Here is a 25099-nt window from a genome sequence, read left to right as displayed (position 1 = left end):
CGGAATTAGACGGTTGATAAATGTTTGTGTCTCAGAAATGTGGCCGCCGCCACCTCCTGTCCCTAAAGCTGTGGATCATTATTAAAAGTTGACACCGAGGGAGAAAACTAACAGACAATAACACAGAAATACACAGGTGATTCTTTTTGATTTTTCTTTTTGCATATTGTAAAAAAAAAAAAAAAAAAAGATCATTTTCCAGCTGAACTACAGTTCAAACCAAAGCAATAATTCATTCTGAATATTGTTTTTCCTACAAATACATGAATGTAGAGAATTAAGACAGTGAACCTCTTAATCCCTGTTATAAAAAACATTTTTGGACGTATGATATTTTACTTTCATCCAAGGTTAAACCGGTACAGTGCTCCAGCCTGGGTGTATGATAGTTATTTATACCTGGAAAAGTGAATTCTCCCACTGATCCCCAATTATCTCCCAGCCCAGCAGACTGTCAGACTTCCAGCTCCCCCCTTCTACGGGATAAAGCTTACTATTCCCCCCTCGGTGAGGCCAGCCAGGAGACGGCCTTAGCGGAGAAAGGTGAGACACTGTCTCCCCTTTCCACTCCTCGTAAATCAACCCGTATCCATCAAACTATGACCCTTCTCCTTAAGATTTGCTGGAGAATACCATGCTGACAGGTAAAAACATCAGGCAGGACAGGAATATGAGGTGAAGCATTAACCCTTGTTAAAATTCGGATGCAGGGAGCATCAAAATCACTGTTGCAGCTCGTAGAGAGAATTGCTAATGGTCTGATTAATCGCTGCTAAATGTGTCATCAGGATGTGAAGAGCGATGTTTGGTAAAATAAACTTTATATACTATTTTTTATTTATATGTGAAATAAAAATAGTTTGGATCAATATTTTTATAACATATATCACAAATATGGACAGATTCATAATAAAATTCACTCAGTTCAGACTTTTTTCTCGAATACTTATTCTTGAATAAGTCAATATGCCAACATTTAGCCTTACTTTGGTCTTGTTTGGCGCTGACTGTACTCCAGCACGCCGACTTCACACATGCCGTTCCGAGCGGAGCCTCCATCGTAAAACAGAGCTCAGGCTAAAGGCCCTGCCTGAACCTGACATTAAAGGCCATTTAAAATCAGGACACTGTCTGATTTGCCACAGTGATGAATGCCTAACCTGGGCCAGGCCTTCTGTGAAACACTAAACTCCCCTGAGCAGCAAATGAGCTCTGACTGTTTCTTTTTATTTGATCCTATTTCTTTCGGTAGCGTCCCTGACTCTCTGTCCAGTCCAATTACGCAGCAGTTAAAGGGATCTTTATGGAGGTACTCACTGGCCTGAAAGCGATAATCTTCCAAGTTTGATCAGCAGCTTCTTGTGATAGAGCTGAAGTTGTTCAGGGGTTTTAAAGACAGACTTAATCTTTGATTTGGACGCTGGGTTCCAGAGCTAATTGCATGACTATAAATTATTTGAGATGGGAACACAATAGAGGACATTTGTCTTTATGGGATCTGAGAGTCTACAGTAGGTTTAGCTCTTCATGGCCTTCCACTCATCCCTCTCCCCCCTGAGAGGAGCACAGAGAGAGGTCATAACCCTCTCCCCAAACAGGAAGCCCCATCAAAAGAGGATCATGTTTCTGCACAAGCCAGTGAATGAGAGGGCAGCTAAGCCGGACGGCGACCAGCTCCTGAGCATCACTGACGCTGCACACACTCACGGCAAAATAAGTCTGCAAACACGCTCGTGCACCAGTCTATATGCAGCATGCTGAGATTTGTACGCGCACAGATAAAATCTCTCCGAGGAGGAGGGCCAAACTAGGAGAGGTGAATTTCTGACTGCTAGCACCACGTCTCCTGACCTTTGACCTTAGCCTGCAGGGCGAGACACTGCAGTCGCCACCTCAGGATCAGGTGAGGGGCGGGCGGCCTCACTCGACTCAGTCAAACAAGAGCGAGTACACCAAAGCCTCTCGGTGTCAGACACAATTCACAATGTGGATGGAAGTGATCTGTGTTAGCTTCATAATTAAGACCACTTGCTTTCTTTAGGCTGGATTATAATAGCCAGGCATAAATATTTATTCCTGGCGGCTGGAGAGGATAAAAATGGTGGGAGTCAGAGGTGGAGCTCACCAAACATCCAGAATCCAATGCTTGCCCTGTGATGCTAATACCCCCGAGGACTACTGTGCCAGACGAGGGCCCTTGTGTTGCATTTATTGTCTTCAGGTCTTCCATTTTTCCTAATAAATGAGTGACAGCTTGAGGTGGGTCTGGGTGCTTTAGTAGACTCTTTGTATTTTTCCCTCGGGTCAGAGAGGAGCGGGCTTTAACAGCGATCTAAAAAACGTAGGGAAAAGCTGCGGAGCATATCTAATTGCTTTCATATGCCGTATTATTGGTTGATTTAAATAACCACAGACACCAGGGGCACTGGGGAGCATCGCCTTTAACCTCAGCATGGTCCTGGCCAAGACTGACTGACTGGCTGGCTGGCTGGGTTACTGAGTGGCTCGGCGCCCGCATCACTCGGAGTGCAGAACACTAAAATCGTGTTGAGTTATTTATCCAACGATTATTACGCTGTTGCTTCGTCAGTAAGCTGGATCTTTGGATTTTGCTCTTGCTCTACAGCAAATGAATGTGGGTGCTTCTTTTGGTGAGCTGTTCTGTCATTGGTCCTGAAATAGAGGAGGCTGTGGTGTTATGATGACACAAGATGCAATGTCTGGAAACTGGGAAAAGCCGCCTCAGGCCATCCAAGGTCCTGATTACAGCCATTAAAAAAAACAACTCTCTGCATAGGGCAGGGATTAAAAAACTGCTTTGCTGAAAGACAGTAATATACAATTACACTGATGATTTACAATGAAACAAAGATGACCGCAGCAATAAAATGTGGTTGCAGTTTAAGCCCTGACACCCACAGTGAAAATGAACGCACTGATACAACAGGACATGTCCTTACCAGTCAGATCTCTCTTCAGCTTCCTGATGTCCTTGGTGAGGTCTTCAAACTTCACCTGACCAGCCTGGAAGAAATCCTGAGGCTCCGGCAAAGGGAACACACTCTTATCTGTGCCGGCATGCTGGAACAGGCGAGCAAACATGACGGTATAGAGTGTAGCAGATGTTTTAAGAGTGTAAAATTGTGTGAATTTGACTGACAGCATCATACCTCGTCGAAATTACGAAGGTAGTATAAAACAACGTAATCCACCAGATTCATGCGATTGTCCTGAGGAGGAAACGACTGATGATTAAGCTAATCATTTTTATTATACATTTCCCAGGAAATTATGGCACTTTGAGTGTAAAATTAGAAGTGTGTATTACCCTGCTCTTGACATCCTTTAGTTTGGGGAGGATCTCCAGTCCAAAGCCGTCAGCCTGACCTCTTGTCCTGTTCCCTCCGTTCATATAGTTCCCAAAGGCCAGAACAAGACCCATTATATCCCGCAAATGGTCACACTCTAACAGATCCTGACACACACACACACACACACACACACACACACACACGGTTAGTAAACCATCCCGTAATTTATGGCACTTTTCCGAAGCAGTGGTTTGTTGACGGGACATTCTTACTTTGCAGACATTGGAGATGATGTCCACCTTGCGACGGATGGACGAGATGGTATCGAGGAACACTGACTGGAAAATGATGCAGTGGGCTCGGCCTTCGAAGTTAGGAATCTGGGAGAGCTCATAGAGAAACCTGGAAAACAAAAGGGGAGGTGGAACGGGGGGGGAGGAGGTGGAGGTAAGAGAGAATGGGGTGTGATGTGTTATGACAGAATTAAACAAAATGTCTAACAGGAAGAACTATTTCGGGGGCCTTGGCAGGCCGTGCTTTCCCCATGCAGGCCGGCTCAGTCAATGTTGCTGTTCACAGGCAGGCAGCTGATAGTCATGAGCGGTGCTGCTCGGCTGGGTTTGAAAGGTCCACGGGGTCGGGTGGAGGAAAAGCAGCGAGCGGCGCACAGGGATTGATCAAAGGTAGCTCTGGCCTGATGCAGGACGACTTATGTAAACAGTGCCGTGTCAGAGGGGAGCAGAGCGGTAACATCCTGTGTGATTAGGCTTTGCTGATGGAGGGAGACACTGAGTAGGGATGACCCGGGCAGCTGTAGTGACAGCTCTGGTCAAACATGGAAATAGGAAGGCCGAGCCGAGCGGCACCGCTGGGTCCGGGCCTCATTAACTGGCCCAGACTACTTAACCCTGACAGGAACTGCCAAACTACTGAAGCAATGTCTATTAATGCATATTAATAACACACGAGGCTGTAGAAGACTAACTGAATTTTTTTTTAGGGACGGACAAATGACGTTGGACATGTTTATGGTACATCTTCAGTGACCTACAAGTCCAAATAAACTAATAAATAATTAATACTGAAATAATGTCATGTCATACACAAACCCATGTCATTCAATAAAGCTAAAATAATGGATTAATGTCTTACTGTTCAGGTTTGTCGAGTAATTTGACTTCATCTTCTTTAGACGTCTCATAATGTCTCATTATCCTGTCCATCTCATCACTGCTGGCCCTCTGTAAAAGATACACACATGCACAGAAAGGGTGAATAGGTTACTGCAGTCGCTGCAGTGCAAGCTGCAACTTGTAGCAATAAAAACAATAGGGTTTTCTCGATTCTCTTTAAAGCTGTCAGAAGATTTTACAGGCTTATGTTTCTCCATTTTTTATTACCTTAGACAGACCGCTCCTTCATACTTACATTTTCATATAAAGCCTCAATGGTCTCCAAATCCACCACAGAGTTGTCCACAGTAAGAACAGCTGGAACAGTAAAGATATTCATTGTAAGAAGCCAGTGTTATAAATGGATAAGATTGAGGCCAAAGCATGCTGCCTTTTAAGTGCTGCCATTGCATGACGAACAAACTTTTTTTTTTTTTTCTGACAACAGACGTAAACTTACTCGATAGCCCTGTAATTCCGATAAACTTTGGTTAACAGAACATTATATTTGTGGTACACTATATGTAAGACATACTATATATTGTGGTAGAATGAAAAACTTATGTTAAAACAGAGAAATATTTGACCAAAACCACTTGCATCTACACCGCACCAACAACCAAAACATTCAGTTCATTCAATTACCATGTAGTTGAATTATACACCTAATTTAGAATATCAGCTTGAGGTGGTGAAGCTGCAAGTGTGGCCAGGCTGTTGGGGCAGATATATGTGTGGCAGACTAGGTCTGAGACCACAGACTTCCTCTCCTCTGAAGAAAGCAGACTGTAGGATGAAGCCCCTCACTTCAGCTCGAAAGTCTGAAACTGCTCTGAGCTCACAGCTTTTGGAGCGAGGCAGGAGAAGGTGAGCTGGCAGAAATCATGACACCATTCCTCGACCTTCTTCACCTGGCTGGCTGCATGTTTGTTTAACCCGACTCATGCGGTGAAAAATAAAGCGAGCAGGGAAGGCAGGATGCAGAGGACGGCACGAAAGGAGAAAGTGACTCCTGTTCTGTGTCTGAGAGGTGTCACAGGTTTATGACTTGGCGAAGGAGGAGGGAAAGAGGGCACGTTGGGAGGCATGGCTCCAGCGCTGCTAGGTGATCAGTTGACAGTTGTCTGGTTGGTGTCAGCCGAGGAGTGCCGCACGACACTTACTGCTCCCAAATCAGTCAATCAATGCAACAAAAGACCAAGCACACTTTAGGATTTTAAGCCCAAGAGGAAAAAAAGATACAGCCACAACTACACAGTAAACTTAGTCAGTGTCAGCCACAGTGTAACCAAGTGACAAATATGTGATGACTGCAAGTGTTAAAATGTTTTATAATAGTAGAGTATGATATTATGCCTGTTACACAGCAAATCCTAGCCACCGTAAACATTACCGGTCATACCAGAACAAGTCAGACTCTGAGAACGGATGTATCTTATTGCTTATGAATTAAACGTTTTATTTATAAGAGGAACAATGTTGTTATGTCATGTTTAAAAGTATAGCCCTGCTTTAATAATTCTCTTAATTTTGTTAATTTTATAATACAAATTCACAAATTTTATTTTTCTTACATTTCATATATTAACATTAAGAAAAAGATTCAGTTTCAGAAAAACATATTTATAGCAATGCAAAAAAGTACTGTACTGTTGTGTGCTGTGCTCGCACAGTAAATGTAATAATCTTAACAACACCCTGGTCTTTTCAATCACACACCGCTTCCAGCTAACAAGGTAATACTTTGCATTCTGGTTCCCAGCTGTTCCTGTTGCAGAGAAGCTGTCAATGTGGTCCCAATGTCTGGATCAGAGAGAACGCTGGAGGTCCATTTCCTACATCTTATTAGAGTGGATTATTCAGTCCCTCAGCCATGCAGCCGTCAATCACACACCAAAGGGGGGCCTGCTCCAGTGTGCACAGAAGCACTCTGATCCGAGGGGAGCCGGATATCTCTCCACACCGGCAGATCAAAGCCTGCCCTGCCAACCGCCTCACACCCTCTCCTTCCACTTTTCACTCATCGGCTTTGGTGTGGAAGGGCAATGTGTGGTGTGTGAACATGTGTATGTATGTTTGTGTGCGTGTGGTGAGGTGGTGTGTGGGGGAGAGCCTCCCTTTGCCCTTGAACCATGGTGGCCCTTGAGGTCCCCCAGTCACTCCGGCGGGTGCAGTTGACCCCTCTCTCCTTTAACCGGAGTGCTACCTTCTCTCCTCTCCTCCCTCTCTCTCCCTCCCTCCCTCCCTAGTAGCTCTAATTACATTACATGTCCCATGTCCTTTTAATTTGGCAACAAAGGGGAGGCAAGCAGGCGAGGCCAGGGACCGGAGCCCTTAGAAGTGCTTATTAAGGCGCTGTCCTTCATTGTCAGATTCAAATTGTTAATTTCACATACACCTCCCATTAAAGCACAAGGAAGCAGCCTCACGCTGGGTGTGAGCAGGCCTTTTTAACCAAACCACCTCTGCAAACTGACACTGGAACAGAGGCAAGGATTGAAGAAAAAGGGGGGAGAAAAAAAAAAAATCTAAACAAAATGGGCGTCCTGGTGCTCTGTGCTGTTTGGCTTGTGTTTGAGGTGGTTTTATGTGGTAGCGCAGTGTCTGCTAACTGTGGAAGGTGGTTTTGTACATGCTTAGGTCATTAGTGGGGTGTCAGTCCCATTAGGCTTGTGGAAACCGTCACTGGCTACAATAAACAGATCTGCTGGCCGCATGCTCAGACTAGTAGGCGGCAGGCACTCTCCGCCACAGTCCCAGGACAGGACCAATTCCTGGCCCATCTACGCCTGTCCCCAACACACATATTATGTGTTTACACACACATACAGCCACTTCAACACACACAAACACACCCGCCTGCATTTTTCCATAACCAAACATGTAATCAATTCACGCAGCTCTTAAATCGAAGGAGATGGCTATTTGATTTTAACCAGTGCACGAGGGTTTTCAAGCAGCCTGACAGAAAAACTGAAAGGTTGCTTTCATCACAGTGTTGCCGTCTTCACATTTTTGACAAATCGAGGCATTTTCTTTCCCACCATAGTAACTGGAAAAATCATCCGCGTTCCACTTGGAACACAAATGAATCCAACATAAAAAAAAGAAAAAAAAAAAGAAGTGTCTCTGGTTACAAATTAGTAGCTGTCAAGAGGTTGGAAATTATTCTGTGCTGCAGGGCTCGCTATCTCATCTCTAAAAATAACTCCATCTGCATTTCATCAGGAGTCATCCTCAATTTATAGTTAAATGGGAGTGTAAATTCAGTTTATTACTGTTAAATCTAAATAAGCGTCCCTTCCTTGAAAGAGGTTTAAATGATATCGGAGTGTGTGTGAGCTTTCCAGACATGTTGAATGGGCTGACATTAGAAAATAATTGTCACCTTGCTGAATGTCCTTCATCTCCAGATGCAGGCTTGATATGAGTATGCCAACTGCTTGTGAACGCTTCCCATCCAGCAGCTTGATAATCTGGAAGAACAGAAATGAATTCATAAGGTTAATATGAAAGAAATTAGAGCAAAAACCACTGTTTGCATTATGGCTTAAACAGGCTTTTCTCACATCATTTACAAAGTTTTGGGTTTCCAGTTTCAATGAATATTACTATTACAAATCGTTCTAACATGGCTCCATATCTACAACAAACTGAGGAACAGATGGTGAATAAAAAGCTAATTTCTGCAATGAGAGGCTGGGTAAAAATCACTCCTGTGGCAGCAGATGATAGATGATGAGCGAGGCAGAACGCCAGAAGCCCCAGTAAGTCTAGGTAGCCTGGGACTCATCTGGATGGTCCCAAATGACCAGACTAATCAACACACATTGTCATAAGCAATCATGACGCAAACGACTGGGAAACGCGTGGACCGCAGAACACATATTCGAGACAGACTTTGTCAAGTTGCGTCAACGAGGGGAGCAAAGTCAAACAGAGAGGCACCTCCTCCAGTTTACCGAAGAACATGTGTGAGATATAATCAAAAAATATCAAGTCGCAGTGAAAGTACAAAGGCAAAAGTGGCACCATAAAAGGACAGTCTAGAAGAGCAAAGCTAAGAGAAGCAGGGCTTTTTTATAACAAACTATAAATTCACAGGATTTTTATTTGTGCCTACACATGGTCACAATTACTTATGACTGAATTAGCCGTAAAGCCAGAGAGAGTTTTGGCAAGGTAAAGCCCCGCTCTAAAAGTTAATGTGTCAGGCTTCTTCATTAGGTATTATGGCGTTGTCGGCTACTGGGCTGTCCAGTGGGAGCTGCAGAGCAGAAGCCTTAGAAGTGGGTATTGCATTACAGGGCGTTAGTGGGTGCCATGCTGCTTCCAGCTCTATTACCTGGATCACTGGGGATCTCCCAGTCTAAGGACTTGAGACGGCTGAGTACCAGGCTTTCCCAACACCTCTAATTAACCACTTTGGACGGGCCACACTAAAAGCAGCCCAGGAACCCTTCCCCGCTCACTGTGGCTGCAGAACTCGCCAATTAGCCTAAACAGTTACGTTAATGGGAAAAGACAACTGATGCTGGATGCTTGGTTTCAGACACGCAAACAGCTTGGCTAAGCGGATGGAGCCGCGTGATGCTGATGCTGAGACAGGTAGGTATGAATAGCTAACGGCTCCCTCCTGTGGCTTTCTTTTGAAACTGCCGTGGACGCCTGAAGAACACAGGCGGGTCAAAAACGAAAAGAGAAGAAGAAGAAAGAAGAGAGAAGAAGAAGCAAGCAGCCTATAAAAATAAACAAAATGATGGGAGTGTTTGAGCTGAAGCAGGTGGCTGATGTTAGGTGCGGTGGGCAGGGTGATGCAGGTTCAGAGCTGAGCGGATAGTTTACACAGCCACGGCTGAGCAGCCAGCCTGCTCCGAGGTGACTGTCTGTCTGACTATCTGTCTGGAATCACCCAGGCAGATGTTACAATAACAACTGGATCAAGACTTCCCATCAATAACCACCTACAATACACTCAACAACCCCAGTCTCACCCAGCAGTGTTAGTCTTACACCCACTCTCCCACGTCATAGCCAGAGCTTCAAATATGCTTTTAATAAACGCACGATGGTTGCTCATAAGTTATTCTCCTAAACCAGTTAAAGCTGCTGTTTGTTTAAGGAGATCCACTATGTATAAACTTGATACTTGTTTTGATTTATGTGGCTAGCCATTTTTGTGTTTACTGATGTGCATATTTGCACACGTACAAACTCAACAGCACATGTGCCTCTATTGATTTCTTCATCTTCATCCATCTCTCCCTCCCCTTCTAATCCCTCAAATCAAGAATGCCCATCCTTCTCCACTCCCCCACTCCTATAGGTGCCCTGTCTCCATCGCCTCCTCTAGCCAGTGGAGTGGAGCCACATGCCTGCAATTATACCCCTGGTCCAGTCGGGTCCGGTCTGCTCTGGTCTGCTCGGGTGGGAGAGCACTCTTCCATGTCATCTCCTCTGCTTTGATATGCTAATCAGCAGAGAAAGAAGGGCTTGAGAGTAAACAAGAGCTTTGATTTTTCTATGGCACACATGATAAAGATTAACTCACTCATGTAGGCATCGGCTGCATCCCCCGAGTTTCAACTTTTGGCGTGTGGAGTTGTTGGAAAAAACGGGGAAGTGGCTCATATGCATAATGTACACACACATTCCATTCCCTCCCACTCATCTCCTCTCGCCGCACAGAGCCCCCCGGGGGCTGTGGTGTTAGCATGATCTGGCAACACTTTCTGAGCAAGTGCATAATGACTCGTGAGGACGTGCCGTCATCACACACGTGCGATCAAGCGCGCAGACGTGCACGCACACACACACACACACACGGAAGCAAACAAACAACAGTGGACTCAGAGAAGGAGACAGGTAGTCTGCACGAGTGTCCACAGGTATTGTTAGTCACGCAGAGGGAAGGGAAATCACTGTCAGAGCAAGGAAGCCATGCCAAGGCAATCCCAGACTCTAGCCTGGGCTAAAATGTGAAGAGATATTTATCAAGACTCTACTTACAGTGAAGTGTATAAGAGGCTCTCAAGTGATTATTTACATAGATGCTTAGAGTTGAATATCTAATCTTAAATGAATCTGATCTTATTTTAGATTATTTGATTTATTTTTCTATTGCCTTTTTTTGGTAGTAGCAGCTCAGTGGCAGACATGTGTAGGGGGGAGAAAGGGGGGATGACATGCAGCAAAGGCCCACAGGTTGGAATCAAACCAAGACTGCATTAACTGAGCCTTGTACATGAGGCAGACACTCTATCAGGTATGTGCACCCCATTTGAATCTCCATTAACACTAGAAATTGACTAGATGATTACTCAACGTGTGACATAACTTTTTGGTTTTGGACTGTTGGCAACAAAACTAGATTTTAACTACTTTTCAAGGTCACCATGGGCTCTGGGAACTTGTGATGGAAAGTCTTTTGCTATTTGCTGACATTCTATGGAGCAAATGATAAATTGATTCGCTGAGAAAATAACCTGCAGATTAGATCGACAGTGAAAATAATTGTTAGCTGCAGCAGTTAACCAGCAGCTGGAAAAGTCTCTTAGTGGAATAATACAATAAGAATAATATAGTAGCACAGTGACAGAAAGATGCATGGAAAGAGACTTTTGCATGCCTCAAAAATGCAAAAAAGTAGCATGACACTTTGAAAAAGCATGCCAGGAAATGATAGCCTGACTGATTTTGATTTAGATTTTGAAGAATTACTTAAATTTGCTTTTATGGCCAAGATATACAGAGCAGGTTAGTTTGTAGTTGGAATATAAAGAGAAAAAATAAACGGGGGAACTGTTTTTAAATTACCTCAAACATCTCTTTGGCATTTGTATACTGAAACTATTTGGTACTTGTTTCTGCAATAGCATTGGCCAATATAGTGACCTGGCCAATTCATTAGTGAAAATAACATCTTACAAGAAAGCAGTAGCTGCAATTTGTAAACTAGAACTATTTTTTAATGAAAAAACCTGTACGATAAATAGATTTATTCTGAAATGTATGAACTGGAGTAAAAGTGAAGGAGTTTTACATCATCTTTCATTACAAAATTTCCATTTTAGCAGTTTTCTAAGCACTGCCAGGCATCTGCTTTGTGGCTTTCCCTACAAATATTCCCCATTTTCACCATCCAATTTGCCTTTATTGACTTTTTATCCCCTATTCAGTCCAACACTATGATCCATTCTTCCTCAGCTCAGTAGCACAGAGTCTTCATCCCCGCTCTGATCCCTTCTCTTCCTCTCCACAAAAAGATCCATTTCTCTTTCTTTTCCTTTCCTTTCTTTCTTTCCCCACCATTAACCAGCTGAACTTCTTGGAAGTCATCATCAGCTGGTGATTCAGATGATTTCTTGCTCAAATGATTTCTCTCTCTTTAACTCGGAGTATAAACTTTCAAGTGATAAAAAATGATTGCGTAAACAAGCTTTTATTTTGACGACCTTTCCAACCAGTTGGACTCCTAAGTGGGCTGAAAACAACCATGCCTTGGCATATTCACTTTCACTCTTTAATCGCAGAGTTGGACTCTGAATGATCTCGCTGGCTCTAAACACAGACCTTTATATTAAATACAAGTCTCCTGTATAATCACAGTACTGGGGACAAAACGTCTAAACAAAAAGATATCAAGCCCCAACCAGTGTATCATACATGTCCTTCCCTTAAATGCTGTAAAAAGCATCTTGGACATGGAGTTTTTTGATTGATATGAATTTTGTTTCAGCTGTGTTTCCATTAGTGGGGTCAAACCTTTTCCACGCTGATGTAAGCCCAGACAGTAGACAGTTGGCAGGATTTGTGTCTGGATGTGGCTGTCTGAGTTGGATCAAATGTTGGACAGTTTGCCGCTTTAAAGTGACCAGACTGAATGGAGAGATCTAAGGATGGCAATCAAGGACAGAAGACACACACACACACACACACACACACACACACACACACACACACACACACACACACACACAGTGGCCCTCTGGAGCAGAGTGGAGCCTTGACAAATTGATCAGAATAGGGCATGTGTATGGATTTAGAGGGGACAGTCTGGGGCAGTGGCCGATTTTTAACTGCTTGGACGCCACGGTGAGGACCACTAGGCAGCCAGGATGCTGACGTGGCGTTGGCTTTGGCAGAGGTGCAGAGTTGCAGGATTTGACAAGATATCAACAAGTGTGTCTTTGGTGGGTAGGGGGAACTGTAGATCAATCTGGCACAAAAGCATCTTTTTCCTTGAACTTGTTTCATCTATAAAAACTAAAAAACGTCTGCGCAGATGGAGAAAAACAACCTAATTCTTAACACCCACCTCCATTACAAACCAGCACAGTTAGCTTGGCTTACCCAGGAAAAACAAGGGAGTGAACTCATAAACTGATAGCCTGTGTTGGCCCTGGTGCAACACCTGGCAACTGCAGGCGGTAGTCTGGAGGGAGACCTGATGAGATTCACAATCCATTTCTTCATGCTTCACCTTTTGTTATTCCTTTCTTTGATTTATGATTGAACATGACAGCAGACAAAAAGCCCTTTTCAAACAAAGCTCGCTAAGGACCTAACAAATAACAATGCCCGCAGGTCTCTGCAGCAAGATCAGATAGAAAAATAAGCAGTGAAATACACAGTCGAAGAAAAACTAAGACGATGAGACGATATAAACCAAACTGGAGGAATGAGTACAGCAACTGAATTTACCTTCTTAGTTTTGGCTTTTTTCTCATAGGTGTCCGACAGGGGCTTCTTCTTTGGCTGTAACGTGGCCTTGGAGAAAAGATCCTCAAACTCATTGGTGTTGACGATGTTTGGCTCCTCCAGAGAACCCCACAGTGTGTTGTTGCTGGAAAAACAAAGTTAAGATTTTAAGTCTGTGACTTATTTCATGTTGTTGTAACTGTTGTTTAAATCTATGCATCAAAACTGAGGTTATAAAAAGGTGCTGCAGATTTGATCAAAGTTGTGATGACAGTGGCCCACAGGACAGGCCTAGAAACATCCAAGTTACTTTCCTTGAGCTAAACAAATAGTGTGTTCTATTTGTGGAAGCTTATTTGATGTTTATTCAATCTGCCCATTGTTTTTCTTTTTCCATTTCGCTGTCGGGCAAAAACTTTGCAGGAATGACTGCCAAGTTGACTGATCTTGACTTTAAAAAAAGCACTATTTATGAACGAGGTGATAAAAATAACAAAAGTTTCGATAAAAAAAAGACATTTCCAGCAAATGAGCAGAATATAGGGGGCAATGTTTTGTCTCAGAAGTTGCTGAGTAACATGGAAAATACAAACAGAGGCAGAAATAGGAACAAGAGGTGTCTAAAGTCAAGAGGATGTTCAGGATGTAAACACATCTTCTTTTCTGTTCACTAAAACTCAACACTTCTGTCTCTGCTTCGCCTCTCTAACGCTGTTGATCAAATGGACATTAACAGCAAAATAAAAAGTCTTACAAAACACATTTCACACATCACAGTTGTCCTCGCAGGTCCTAGTTTACTCATATTAAATCTCATCTGTGTGCTTATGAGCCTGGCAGGCTAACCTCCCCAGAGTAAAAAGGTGCATTTACAATGAGGAAAAAGAACCTGGACACAACACACTGACACAGACACCGGCAGGCTTATCGTGGCTTAAATATGAGAACAATCAACCGCAATGCCAGTGACTCAATTAGGGTCGAGTAAGTCCAATTGTTTCTGCATGCAGTTGGCTTCCTACTGCAGTGGTGAGAGTATTTATCTGGGGCAGCCAAGAGGTTTTCTGTTGAGGACATAATGATACTGTCCCAAAATCCTCCTCCTTTGATTTTGTGCTCCTCTCTCAAAGACTAAGGAAAATAAGTCCAATGAACAGCCTCAGACTCTGAACCCAAATGTGCAGGAATTTAGCTCGGAAAAGAAAATTACATCCAAACCCAGAGAAATATTTCCATGCAAGACAACTTTCTAATTGACTGGATTATGACTCTAATTGAATTCAAATCCCTTCTCAAGCTCTGTTCTCTGTTTCTTTATGCTCTTTGTCCCACGCACTGCCAACTGTACTTTGTGTTTGGGCTTACATTTAGACACCTGGCATCATTTCAAACCTTACACTGTTCCCCCTCATAACTCAGAACCTCACACCATTAACAGAGATCACACAGCTGATCCAGCTATAGTTAAACATCTGACCCATTTAATGCTCCTTAACGTGGCCCTTTACAGTTAAATTTATAGCTGACATGAAACTGCTGTAGTGTAGTCAGTCAGTCCTCCAGGGCTGGCCAGGACCAGAGAGAGTGAGTGCGAACCACAACTCAGCTTCCCCCATTAATCCAGCCATGGAAATACAAGGCCATAAAGCTGGAAGCCTGGCACTCCGAGGCAACAACCACAGCCACTGTAAATGGGCTGGATAATCCACTTACAATTACAGAGTATCTGGTGCAGCAACCATATCTATGGTATCTCTCTGAACAGGGGCATTCAGGGCAAGACCCCATTAGACCAGGGCCAACGAAACATAGCTGTTCATCAGCCCTGAGATAACACAACGTCACTCTGATGACCTTCTGCAGAATGCCAGAATTAAATAATAACTAATAAACTAATGACACTCAATGAAATGTTAACAAGTCATACTGGATTTAGAGAGACCGATACAGATATTTTGACATTTGGGAGTTAAAAAATGTTTTTCACATTTTTTGACCAAGATTCATGATGAGTGACATTTTATAGTTGAAAAATAAACTTGTCAGTGTCCCCTGGTGGGAAAACTATGTTGACACTGATTCTCCGTCTGGACTGACTGGTCTGACTTTTAGTCATTGATGAGAGCTTTGAAAAATAAAAGTCTGACAGACGGACACTGAGCTTGGCCTCTTACTGTTGGACTAGTAAGTGATATTAGCTGGCTGCTGTGTCTTGTGTTGATGCAAAGTTGTTGACTCTCTAGTTTTTGATCAAAAGAAATATAACCATGACAAATAAACCTTGCGCAGCTGTCCATATTTATGACTGGGAGCAAAAATACAGATTTCTCAATGATGTCACTTTAACTCAGTGTCACCGTAATAATAAAAAGAAGCCATTTTTTGTGTCTAATGATTTTGCGTTGCATAATTAACATGGTGGGTAGAATGTTATTCTTATCAACTGAGAATAAAAGAGTAAGAGTGAATTATAAGCAGTGTTCCACATACTTATTGTCCTGTATCTGTATCCTGGTCCAGTACAGAGGTTTCATGGGACAGGCCGGCTCAATGGCAGGTTTCCGTGGAGCTTTATCCACGATCTTGCTGAAACTGAAGCCCCCGAATGGAGGAGGAGGTGGTGGGCCACAGCCTGGAGGAGGAGGAGGAGGAGGTGGACCGGCTCCAGGTAGACCAGGGGGAGGAGGTGGAGGTGGTGGGGGTGGCGGACCACCACCACCAGGGAGTGGAGGCGGTGGTGGGGGTGGTGGAGGTGCTCCCATGTTGCCTGGCAAAGGGGGAGGAGGAGGAGGAGGAGGAGGGGGTGGTGGTCCTGAGAAGCCTGGTGGAGGAGGGGGAGGTGGTGGTGGTGGTGGTCCAGCAGATCCTGTGGCTGTTTCAGCTTTTCGATTTAGTCCGATAGAGTCCAAGTTGAGTTTTTTCGGCACGGTCTGGTTTGGGCTTTGAGAAAGTCCACTTCCCTCACCCTCAGGGCTCTTGATGAAGGTCTCCCTGTCTGTCTGGATACCCACAGTGCGGCAGGTCTTGGGGATCGGGTCATCTGCAGTGGACACAGCAACGTTGCAGACCTCACCCCGCTCCTGGCCTGTATTGTACGACCTGTCTCTTTGCATCTTGGCAATGACTCCTTCCAGTTGTGACACTGAGACGGCATTCTCACCTCGCAACTGGAAGATCTGGAGCTCGAAGTCAGACTGTAGAGGAACAGAAACTTCCGTCATTTTCAATCACATAATAAAATAAAACCATATTGGTGGTAGACAATGTGTTTCCTTGAATGAACTAACATTTAAGTGTCTATAATTCTTCCAGAAAGAAAGATTTACTTTATTTATCCCCAATGGAGAAATTCTCGGGAAGTACATGAACGTGATTTTTTGTTGAATAACAATGATATTAATTTTTTTCAGCTTTGTTTTTAACCTCATTCCAATTACACTCTTTCCCAATCTGAGTGTGACTTGTATAGTGAAAACCTGGTAACCAGTTTGCATTTGACATTTCAAAGAATAAAGAATAATCCAACCAAAGCGAAGTATTGATTTGATACAGAAAGGAAATTGTTTTGCAATAAATCTTACACATGTTCCTTGTTAACTCATGTCAGTTTAGAAATAGAATTAGGCACGTTCCCACCCTTTCATGTGGGCTGACTGTGGTGCATGATTCTCAGTGTCAGCATCAGTCCTTTAAAAGGTCGATGTCAAATTAAAGGCTTTAAGCAGACAGGCTGAGAAACCAATTCTGAGGTCGGACTTTTCAAGGAAACAGCCCATAAAGCAATTTATCAGTGGTAGAAATGATGTAACATGGCCATAACTATGTTCTTTTGGTTTTTCCAGGGGTATACAGTAAGTTTGACTCTTGATTAAGTTGGCAGACGAGAAGGAAACACTGCTCCTAACCTCTGATTTTGATGAATGAAACAGACACCTTTAAAATGAAGTTAGACTGAGCCGTCATGTTGGACGCAAAAGAGGTGTCCATCACAGAGTCTGTGTGTGGCACAGACAGTTGGAAATAATACATAAAATACCTGCAACTCTGATCTTTTGATCAACAAAGAGCAGTTTTAACTAAAACATGAACTAAACGTGTAAGATTTTGCCTCTATTTTGATCAATATATTTTATATCACTGAAATAAGAAATGTATTACAGATGAGCTTTGGGCTATTATTACATTTACTGACTACATGCTCACAATCTGGTCTAATTTAATTAATTTTGCTAAGAAAAAAAAAATTGTACTGAAAGCATGCAGCTAAATTCCACAAACAGTATCTGTCTACTATAAAGACACACTACAACTATACATGACATTATATAGAGATTTTAATTTGATTTGAGGTTTGTTTTCATTTTAACCCATCCTTACTGTTTCCCTGAGAATGTAAATGTACAAAATTAACTTTAAAATTGAAAAGAGACAAACGTTTAATGGACAGGTTGACTACCATTTCACAGTGAAAACACATTTTATACACAATACTGTGCACCTTCCAACCTGTGACATCTTAACGCTTCAGTAAATACTCCAGCAGCAGCTCAGCTGCTGCTCTTGAACATTTCATGCTTGCTTAGTGCCATCTTGTGTTCGGGAGAGTCAACTGCTATAACAAACCAACTATTGCACAAGTGCCTTCAACATTTCCTGTCCATGCATATCTCACACACATGACTTATTGTCACAAATGTAATGCTAAACTTTTTAAAGTTTATATTCATTATTTCTATGTAATCTTCTACACTAGAAGGTCTTTACTTAACTTTCTTTAAACCTCTTTGAATTGCCCATTTGTTGACAGGTACCATACAAATAAATTTGCCTTGACTACTCCACGCAGAGATGCCTGGGCTCATTTTTTGAACATTAATTTTAACACTTCTGCTAAAGTCATATGACAACTTACGTGCATCCTCTCAAGCTCTTCTTTGCACTCTCTCTTCAGCTGCAAGAGGGCAGCCTGGTGCTCTGAAAAGAGGCAAAACAAGAACACTTGAATAAAAACACAAACTAATTCTGCGATTAATTATTAAATATACATTTTTATAACAGTTTATAAGTCACAGCACATGTTGGTGTTTCTCTAAAGATTAGGAGAAAGGGTTGGGTTAGAGTTATGTTTTTTGTGAGCTACTGGTTGAAAGATTAAAATTGTTCAATCACTATCAAGCTAATCTGCGAGATGAGACATCCCAACAAGATGACAACTTCAGTTAGCGATTAACTCTTGGGCGGGTCACTTTGACTGTAAAGAGCCATATCTACAGCTCAACCAACCAGTTTTAAATGATCATGAAGTGAAAACCCAAACAAAATATTTCATAAGGTCAAAACACAAATCAGATATGCTGATCTGTTATATAAGATGAAAGCAGGGTAGTAGAAAAGGTCACCTACGATATAATTCACCTAATATCCAGAGTATTTGGAGACATGTCAAACTTGAGGCTACAGCAGAAATCATACAATAGGGACTAAATTTAACAATTAGAAAATATATTGATCTTCAGAATATTTTTATTGAACTGCAATATTATATCTTGGTGTCCTGCTCTACCAAGTGTACAATAAAACATCTAGTCTTCATAAAGCTGTTTGACACCTGCTTTAATTTCAGTTTATTTGATGAGTACATTTTTACATTTGTAAGTCATTATTCTGATTCATAATTAAATCAAAACCACATAAAGAATGATGACCCTGTTCAAGACTGATACGTTTCTATCTATAAAGCTACACGTCAGCAATTAGATCAATAAATCAATGATTAGAATGAGGATTAAAAATTAACTATTAATACTTAATAAACTGAGGACTGCTTAGTCATTATTTATGCCAGTTAATAAGTACTCTAATCACGGACCATACATGTGTTTTTTTGTTTTAACAAACGCATGAGATATAATTGTAGGCATGTGTACAGCTCAGGCTGGACTCTGCTTCTTACACGTCTTTATCTGTTCTCAGGGATGAAGTTGCACCACACAGAACATCCAACAGGTGTTGCTCTACTGTTGCTTTGCACCGTAAGCTTTTAGTCAATCGTTTCACTGTGCCCAGAACATGAAAGGAAAGCTTTTTACTTTGTAATACAATCAGCCAATGGACAATCAGTGTGTGCTTCTAACCTGTCTCTGTGTTATTACACCTTTAGAGTACAAGGTGGGCCAAACATGGCACACTGCCCGGAGTATACTTGATTCCATGAAATGTTTTTACTCCACTAACACCCACACATGCTATCCTGTGGTGCAGCCACACAAACAGCGGCATTAATGTGCAGACACAGCCTCACTGTGTTCTTAAATGGATTTAAAAAGGTGTCTTACGCCCTCCCGCTGACACTTAACTAGCTCTGCATTTCAGAGTTTTAGAGTAAAGTGTGAGTGTTCCAGAGTGTCACTTGTGGCTCTACTTTTATTTCAGTGTTTTAACCTTTAAAAGAGATTCATTCAAAAACACCGTGATATAAATATGATATCTTATCCACGAAGCCCATCAGCGTGAGGTGTGTCAGTGGAAGCTTGACTGGCGTGATACTGTCAGCATTCCTGGTCTTAGATGTAAATACAGACAACAGTGTCGAAAGCAACAACCCTGAGGTACTCACCTGCCTCGGTGTATTTGAGCCCCACCTTTTCTTCCTCATCTTTAGGCTTGGGTGGGGGCCACACAGCCTGCAGACGTCCTGGAGTCCGGTCCTCGCTGTCTGTAGGGGACGTGACCTCTGTCTGCGGGGAGAGAAAGACACACACAGGAACATCAGTGTGTACCCTGGAAATTCAAGGATTCAGCAACAGTCTGACTTCGTAATGTTGCCCTATTTTCATACAAAGCTAAACTCAGATGAAATAACGGTGTGGTGTTGTGATTTCGTACATTAGCCTCTGTGGGACTTTTGCCAGGGGATTTGGAGGCTCTCTCAAAAATAGACCTCAGATTTTCCTTTTCATTCTTGATTTTCTTTTTCACTGCCTCCAGGTCCACGTCTTCTGTTTTTTCCTTTTTGACAGTTTTAGGGCCAAAGAAGCTCCTAAAGGTTTCATAGGCAATGTCTGAGGTTTTCTTTTTTTCCGGCGAGGATGTGGGGGTTTCTGGGCCTGTAATTTTCTCTCCCTCAACCTCTTCTCCATTCTCAGACTCTTTTTTGCTGTTTGGATCAGCTTCCTGCCTGTCATCAGACTTTTGTTCGTCTAGGTTGAGCAGCTGACTGAGCTGTCCCATTACATTGCTTTTAGTTTCCGTAACAGGTTTAGGCTCTGCATGTTTTTTGACCGCAGTGGCTGTTTTCTGCTCAGGGCTCAAGAGCTTGGCTTTGTTTACTGACTTCTTTAGGCTGAGCAGGGCCAAGTCAGCATCCTTCTCTCTCTGCTTTATCTCTGACATCGTCTCCCTGTCTTCCCCCACAGCTCCTTTCTTCAACACCCGCAAACCACTGAAGAGAGCCGGCATCTGGAAGGAAGGGGGCGAAGACAGTGTCGTGCCTCTGGATGGGGATGAGGTCCATGAGGATGAAGCTGGAGGTGGTGTGCTTGTTTCCGGTGTCTTTGGACCAGTTGTGTGTGCATTAGGGCTGAAGGGAGGTTTCTCAGTCCCCTCTTCAGCCTCGGCACTTTCCTCATGGGTCTTCTCCTTTTTTGAGCTATTTAAGTCGTCTGCTTGCTTCAACACAGAGTCTGTAGCAGTGCTACGACCTGTACCCTCCAAAGCTAGATCTCCGGAAACGATGGAGGGAACAGGTTGAGAACAATCTATGCCAGTATACTCGTTACTCTCATCTGTTCCCACATTGTCACTACTATTCTCTGTAGCACCAGATGTTTCTACATCCACATACAACGTGGTGGTGGTGGTGGTGCTCTTCTTTGGACTGCAGTCATCTCCCTTTTTGGAAACTGAAGAGACTGGAACTGATCTGGAGTCAGTTCTGCTGACAAACCTGCCTGAATATAGAATATTTTCTATCAACGATCTATCTGTAAACTTGTGTGTTCTAAACACAGGCACTTCACAGGCTTGTGCCTTGCTGGCATCTTTTGGCTCATCTCCACCACCATGGTGCACTGTATTTTTGTCCTCCACAGGCTTCTTGGTCCCGGCAAGCCTCTCTGACAGAGTGGTGCTGCTGCGGGCCACCTCGTCATCCTCATTTTCTGTGTCACTACATATTTCAACCCTAGTGACCATGACCAAATCTGGATCAGCTGTTGTTGTTTCAACCTGGCGGCCATCCTCCTTGCAGGTTTCCAATGATTCAGCCTGTTGCCCTGCAGTACAGGAAGTAGTCACATCTTTCTCATGCATATCTTGTAACTTGTCCTCATTGTTAGTAGTTTGACCGCTTTCAGCAAGCGGACTCTTCCCATTTGACAACTCCTTGAAAGACGTCAACACAGCCGACTCCGCGTCCAAAGAGGCAGATCTATCCCGGCTGAAGAAAGTGTTAAAGTTAAAGACACTCAGGATGGAACTAGCAGGCTGCTTCCCTGGTCCTTCTGGATTATTACTTGCACTGTCCATTTTCGTTTAAAGTGTTTAAACTGAGAGCAAAGAGAGGCAAACCAAACCAGGCAGCAACTTGAGGAAAATGTCCAACGAAAATGTCAGAAAAGGTTCATCTCCCCCACCTCCAGTTATCCAAGCTGCTCCTACCGTTTTGCCGGGAACAAAAGGCCTTTGTATGGACAAATCTCCCCAGCTCCGCTTACCTCCTCCAGGAGAGCGCCAAATCTAACAATACTACCTGTATTCCTGTTTAGTTAGTGACACAGAAACAAGCTGCCTATAGTAGACTTTCATAACATCACATAAAGACTACTACTGACTGCATGTTGTCAGTAGTACAGTTCCATCTCTGTGCGAGCAAGATTCCCATGACGCTGCGAGTAAAGTCGAGTTGTTCAGTGGCTGGAAGCATGTCCTGCTGTAATCTCCCTGGGAGAACAGGAGAGCAGAGTTCACCTGCTTTTCACAGAAGCATTTCAAACTGTTCCGACAAGTCGAGCGGTGTTATCCATAAAGTCTAAAGTCATAGGGGTTATCCTTCTCTAAGTGCCGGTGTAAAGTCCATGGCTAAAACAGTCCCTCTAGTTTAGGTCTGTCTTTAACTTGTTTTTCAGTTAACAGGAAAACCCTGTGTGCTGTTGTGTGAGAAAAAAACCCTCAGGTTGGAAAAAAAAAATAAAAAAAATGTGCGTCTCACTGGTCTACCCAGTCTGGGGACGCCTCCCTTCAGGTTCCTCCCTTCCTGGGAGGGGATTTGCAGAGCTCGGCACCGCAGGTGTCTGATTACCTCTGCTCACTTCCGTAAAATGGCTGCAGAGGTAACAGAGCAAACACAGAGAGGGAGTCGCTCTGTGGTCAGGTGGACAGCAACAAGAGGTCCATTAACCCAGCACTGTGGTGGGTTAGAGAGACTAGAGACAGCTCTAGTTAACATGCTAAGATGGCAATATGAAAGCACAGCACTGAATTCAAGAAGGAAAATATCACTTACCTTATCCTTAAATCTCTCTGAGCACTGGTAGTTTTAATTTAACTTGTTTAAATAGTTTTAATTTAAACTGGAAGTTTAGTTTGTCTCCTTGTTTCCAAAAGAAAAAAAACACTTTAAAATCTTAGCAAGATAACGTTAAAGTTTCCAATCTATCAAAGTTTTTCATTAAACGGCACAGAGAAACAACTTCTCTGGTGTTTACTACTGACTTTTTTTTGGTATTTTGCTGGTTAGGCAAACACACAGCATTCCTCAAACTGTGGTTGCCCATAGCAACCAAAGGTCACACTTCCTTGAATGCATTCAGACGGGCCTGTTGGAGCACTGTCTGAGCTGGACCGCTCTCAGTTTTAAACACTAATCCCTGACCAGTGACTAGTTAGTTGTTTTTTTTTTATTAAGAAATCTTTTTAAAGGGCGGATAACTTTTTTCAAGGTTCAAAATCATGACGTTGAAAATGAAACTAATAAACCCAGCAAAATAACTGCTGAATTATAGGAATGATGTTATGAAAGTACATCTTAAACTAATATTTCTTTGTTGCTGTTGAACAATCTCAGTGAAAAAACATCCAAATATCTATATTTAACTGCATGCTCTAGGTTTAGTGATTTTTTCCCCCCTTATCTGAAAAAAAGTAAAAAAGAAGTAAGAAAGTGGGTTTCTGGAGCCAAGGAATTAAGTTATGTCAGAGCAGTGGTATTTCAAACACACAGTAATTTCCTCCCAGAGGTTGCACTAGAAAGAGGCACCACTGATAGACAAAACTGTGAGCTCAAAATAGGGGTGAAATTATTCATTTACAAGTTGCGGATCACGCAGACATTACAGATGTAAAGAAAAGTATCAGCTCACAGGATTGGATTCAATCATCATCACAGCTCTCCCTTTGTGTATTCAGCTGTTACAACACAATGTCAATAGAGACAATGACATATAACAGAGGTGTGTGTGTTTGTAATGACGGTGACAATGAAGTCAAGTATGTGAGATGGCTGTCACTTTCAGCACAATATAGAGTGTCTAATTCTGTACAGCATGGCCTTTGTATTTGTATGTTGACTGATTATGCTGGCAGTCAGTGTGAGCTGAGTTATTGTGTTGTGAGAAAACAATGTGTGGCTTGCACTGATACACTACCCACATTAAACCACACCTAGATAATCGGCCTCATCTGCCCAAGGAATGAATGCTCGACAGCATGATGGACAGACTTGGAGATGGAAACACCTTTTATATCATTCTAACAGATGATTAAGACGTGCAGTTGTGTACTACTTATTTGCATAACACCTGGAAACATTGTTTGCTGCAGGTTTACTGTAGAAGACACACACTGAACAGTAGGATTACATCTTGCCAGTCACATGCTCTGTGAAAAACAAAACATTCTGTGTTGCAACTTCTGTTTGACGACAGGAGAAGGAAATCACACTAATTAGTCCTAAAAGCCAACACCGCTGAAAATATGGGAAATATTTTCCTGTCTTTGCTCTGAACAAAAGAAGTTTGACTGAAGTCAGTTTTGGCTTAATACCCCAGTCTACAGATTAAAATCCATGACTGGTTAATCCACTTCTAAGAATCCATGATCAGGTGGTTAAATGCCCAAACAGTGAGAGAGAGAGAGAAATCCTACGAGGGTGGGAAAAAGTGTTTGTGCTGCTCATGTTTGACGGCACTCACCGTGCACTCCAGCTTGGGGCGGTAGGGTGTGTCACCGATGATGTCATCCTCGGGCGGTGTGATGCGTAGGAAGTCAAGGTGATCGGGGCGCTGAACGCGGGAAAGGGGCTCCTGAGGATCATCGCCATCCAGCATCCAAATATCATCCTGACGCAAGAGGGAATCCTCTACAAACAAACACACACACACACACACACACGACCACAGGATTACAAACACTCTGTGTGTTGCAAGGAGTAGCCTGGAAAAACAACACAACAGGTGTAATCATGTGTGACAGGGATGAGCAGCACTGGGTGAGGCAAGTTGTTTGTAACCTGCACATGTAATAAAAGTAGAAAGAACCTTTTAGTATCAAAGAGGCCGTGACAGAGACCCCTGTTTTGCTGCAGGCTTGAGGCCACGCAGCTATTTTTATCTGCCGGCCATGTTCTCATCATCAACACAGCGGAAAACCACAATGATCCAATGAGGGAAAACCAGCTGCAGAGCACCGGCCATTGATTTGCATTTAGGATGTGTTTACTGTAAAAGAGCTGCAGCATGGTGTTACTCAGCACTACCACTGTGCTACAATAACGTCAGTTTCAGGTGTGTGTGTGTGATTTGTACAAACCTGTGTGTTCAATTATCTAAAAAGGCCCTGAAGGAGGACATAGACTTTATTTCTACTGGGAAACACTGCCCTCTCCTGACCTGGCAGTGACACCGAGGGTGATGAGTGCTT

At 43.0% G+C, this 25099-nt stretch overlaps 1 protein-coding gene across 1 annotated transcript in view; it reads right to left on the bottom strand.

The window, feature by feature from the left end:
- LOC104926570 (formin) overlaps nt 1–22364 on the bottom strand; it is a 48393-nt gene extending 26029 nt beyond the window's left edge. The window contains exons 1-12 of the mRNA XM_019273191.2: nt 20069–22364; nt 19800–19920; nt 18096–18157; nt 15674–16377; nt 13187–13328; nt 7872–7959; nt 4740–4801; nt 4464–4552; nt 3584–3713; nt 3329–3475; nt 3171–3230; nt 2961–3081 (exon numbers count right to left, since the gene is read on the bottom strand). Coding sequence (XP_019128736.2) covers nt 2961–3081; nt 3171–3230; nt 3329–3475; nt 3584–3713; nt 4464–4552; nt 4740–4801; nt 7872–7959; nt 13187–13328; nt 15674–16377; nt 18096–18157; nt 19800–19920; nt 20069–21709 — 3367 coding nt within the window. The 5' untranslated portion in view covers nt 21710–22364. The remainder of the gene's footprint in view (nt 1–2960; nt 3082–3170; nt 3231–3328; nt 3476–3583; nt 3714–4463; nt 4553–4739; nt 4802–7871; nt 7960–13186; nt 13329–15673; nt 16378–18095; nt 18158–19799; nt 19921–20068) is intronic.
- Nucleotides 22365–25099: the final 2735 nt, after the last annotated feature.

This window comes from Larimichthys crocea, chromosome XXIV (assembly GCF_000972845.2).
Source record: "Larimichthys crocea isolate SSNF chromosome XXIV, L_crocea_2.0, whole genome shotgun sequence".
Lineage (NCBI taxonomy): Eukaryota > Metazoa > Chordata > Actinopteri > Sciaenidae > Larimichthys > Larimichthys crocea.
Note: the sequence above shows the minus strand (reverse complement) of the source record. Positions and strands in the feature narration are given on the sequence as shown.